General features: G+C 44.0%; 1 protein-coding gene across 6 annotated transcripts in view; it reads left to right on the top strand.

Moving 5' to 3' along the window:
* Nucleotides 1-3,314, top strand: part of shisal1b (shisa like 1b) — a 59,420-nt gene that overhangs the window by 24,871 nt on the left and 31,235 nt on the right. For all 6 annotated transcript variants that reach the window (XM_008432781.2, XM_008432783.2, XM_008432777.2 and 3 more), the window contains one exon: nucleotides 1,418-1,631. In XM_008432781.2, the coding sequence (XP_008431003.1) occupies nucleotides 1,565-1,631 (67 nt within the window). In that variant the 5' untranslated portion in view covers nucleotides 1,418-1,564. The remainder of the gene's footprint in view (nucleotides 1-1,417; nucleotides 1,632-3,314) is intronic.

A 3,314-nucleotide genomic window follows, 5' to 3' on the forward strand; every position in this document is an offset into this window, starting at 1 on the left:
TTTTTTGCAACGCTCTCTCCTTGAGGGGATGCGAGAGGAGGGATTTCAAATTTCCCCCTACGTGAACTTGCAGCTGTAAAGCGGTGAAAAGTTTAGAGGTCACTTTTGAAGGCACACTTCGGCAAAACAGTGAAATTACTGTCRCATGAATATTTATAGGCGCAGCTCGGATCCATTGTATTTGAGAGCGCGTTTACTCACTCGTTCGTTGACGCAATTGGTAAATTAGCGTCRACGAACTGAAGCTGCGTGCTTTCTTCTTGTGCTCTTGGAGCAACGCGTTTGCAATGGAGCAGGAAGGTGCGCGTCTCAGCAGGTTGCATCAGCGTCTCGTTTATCTTACTTACCATCAGCGGACAGGGAACTGTGACGAAGCTCCGAACGCTAACTGGGAAGGGAAGCGGCGGAACGAGGAGGGTGCATGACCTCCCACAATGCATCATTCATAAGCAGCGTGCTCCTCAGCAGCTTCACGATCCAAACTCTGACGCTGTGCTGAAGGAGCGGATTCCCTGCAATTTATTAAATATTTGATACAAACATCACTTTTTTCTTTTCATCAGAACACTGCACTTTTATTGCGTTACTTGCACAATTTCCATGTTCAAACGAAGTCACGGAATCGCATTAGCTTTGATTTATCTCTTCTCTCTCAGACATAAAAAAAAAATAAAAAACAGATTAAAGTTTAATTTTAAGACGTATTGCCGACGAAACCGCGAGTAATAAAAAAATATCTCTGACACCTAATCTTCCTTCCTGTTAGTGTTTTGCGGAGAGCAAAATAAGTTGGTCAGCGTTAAATAGTTTTAAATGGAAATCTGCTRAAGAAATAAAAATTAGGACCTACTGAAGTGAATTTCCTAACTGAGGTTTTGAACAAAAACCTTTCTACATTTCATCAGTTTTAACGACGAGCATTARCATGTTTCATTTTGTGGGCCGTTGACACATATTTTTAAAAACAATACTGTGTGATCAGTTTTATGGCTCTGCTGGGTTCACCGTCCCTCCAAGTGGGGAGAGACGGGGTTGTTGATGTTCCCCAATAATATTTTGGAGGTAGGAGGAATGTGTCATAATGACATCTGGATGGATGTCAGGATACAGATGATTCACTGCGGCAGCCTGCTGAAATATTCCAGCTGTCACTTTGTCGTCTTTGTGTCTGTTCCCGGCTGATYGCTTGAAGTTGCCRATATTTATAAGTCGGACCGAGCAGCGAACACAGAAACCCGGTTTAGCCGCCGTCGAATTTCTTCGTTTCAATTAAGCCATTACTTTGCAYGAGATTTTGGACACATTTAGGGAGCCGCTGTCGCCAGCGTTCGCTGCCGGCCCAGTTGAGGTAGGACGTCCAGAAACCCGAATCAAATATCTTAATCTTTTCTCTCCCTGCTTGTCTTGTTCCCATCAGGAGTCCTGTCTCCCAGCAGCAGCAGCCATGTGAGAGGAGCTGTCAGCATGCAGAGGATGCCCACATCCAGCTAAAACAGAGCGGTCCTCCCCCTTCCCCATCCSCCCCAACCTGCTCCCATCCTCCTTCCCACATGAGGACAAGAAGATGACTATCACCAGCCGGCAGTCCTTTAATGTCCTGACGGTCATCTTCCTCCTGCTGTCCACTGCAGGTATGTGAAAGTCAGGATTGTGTCCATCAGCGAGTCTGCCTTTCTCCTTTCTGGCCCCCCTCAAAAGTTTGTCTCATTATAGAGGGGTCGGCAGACACCCGTGTGAGACCTTCGGGGGACGTTCATCCCTGTGCTCTAAAAGACAGATCTCGTTTCAGAAAGAAAAAAAAAAAAGCCTGTAAGGTCGTGACATAAATGCAGAGAAGACAACGAAATGTGCAAACGTTTTGTCAGAAAAAGCTGGGAGATGTTGATTTCTGATGGTCAGRAGAGTCTATGTGAGGACAAAACGTTGTATTTGGTAGGAAAAGCCCAAAAAGGGGCTACGTTTGTTCAACAAGCAACAGAGAACAACATTAAATTGATTTTAAAACATTCATCTGCTGCTGTTTCAGTGTTTTCAACTATATACAAAGTTGATAGAAGTTTATACATCAAAAACTGAATTACCAAAATTTCTAAATGTGTTTGTTCAGATCTCCAAAGTCAGAAGTTGACATACATGTACTGAATGTTTGGCAGCGTTGCCTTTAAATAGTTTGAATTGGCGTTGAACCGTTTGGGTTTTCTTTCACAAACTTCCTCCTGACAGAGCTGGTGGAGCCGAGTCAGGTTAGCAGGCCGCCTCGCTCACAGACGCCTTTTCAGATCCGCCCATAAACTCTTTGTAGGACTGAGATCAGGGCTTTGTGACATTCACACCAAAACTTTGACTTAGCTGTCGACTTTACAACCACTTAGAGATCCATCTTCACCTGAGTTTTAACTTCCTGTCTGTAGATGTTATATCTACAGACAGGTTACAATATTTCTACATACTGTAACCCAGACACATCCACAGGTGTGTCTCCAATCAGCTCAGACGAGTCAGTTAACCTAWCAGAAGCTTCCAAAGCCATGACATCATCATCTGTGCTTGTCCCTCCTTGATGATGACATGGGTTGACCTATGTTTGTTCTTCTTGGCTGTAAAATAATTTTTAAACGTTGCAACGAATCAGCGGTTCTTTTTTTCCAGGAGATCTTCAACTTTCCGAATAGAGGAGTTAGTCAATGATGATGAGTGTGCAAGGATAATTTGGAGTCAAAAATGTATCCACATGAAATTCAAAGTAATTAACTGGTGAACTCTGAACATGAATCAGTTTGTTTAAACTCAGGCAGCTAAACCTGCAGTCAGCCATGTTGCTTTCCAGCTCTCTCTTCTCTGTTTTCATAATTGAAAGACAAATTAAGCCATTATTTCACATTCTGAGAAATGAGAAGTTACTTTATTCAATTTCCTCTTCTTTTAAATGAGAGTCGGATAAAATGGATCATTAACTTTAATGCCTCGGAACAAAAGAGGCAAGAAACTTGTAGATGTGAAAGCAGCAATAGATCCARCAGGATCACCGTGTGAACGCTTTCTGACGTTCAGGGGCTTTTTGTTCCGCTTGCAAAGAGCCGCGATGGTTTTCAGCTTGTAAACAAACTGCGTCGGGGAGAGCCCAGCTGTTAATGGCGTCCTGAATCTCAGGAGGCGTTAATGAAATTAAGCAGGTGTGGGTGTGTGTCACAGTGGCGGCAGCTTCGTGGGGAGCAGCTGGTTTCCAAGAGACCAGATCCGAACGCTACGGTCCACGTCTCGGGCTTCCTCTCAGCCAGCTTCGCTGAATCAAAAGCTCAGCGTAATTTCCCGTC

Source organism: Poecilia reticulata, linkage group LG16 (assembly GCF_000633615.1).
Source record: "Poecilia reticulata strain Guanapo linkage group LG16, Guppy_female_1.0+MT, whole genome shotgun sequence".
Lineage (NCBI taxonomy): Eukaryota > Metazoa > Chordata > Actinopteri > Cyprinodontiformes > Poeciliidae > Poecilia > Poecilia reticulata.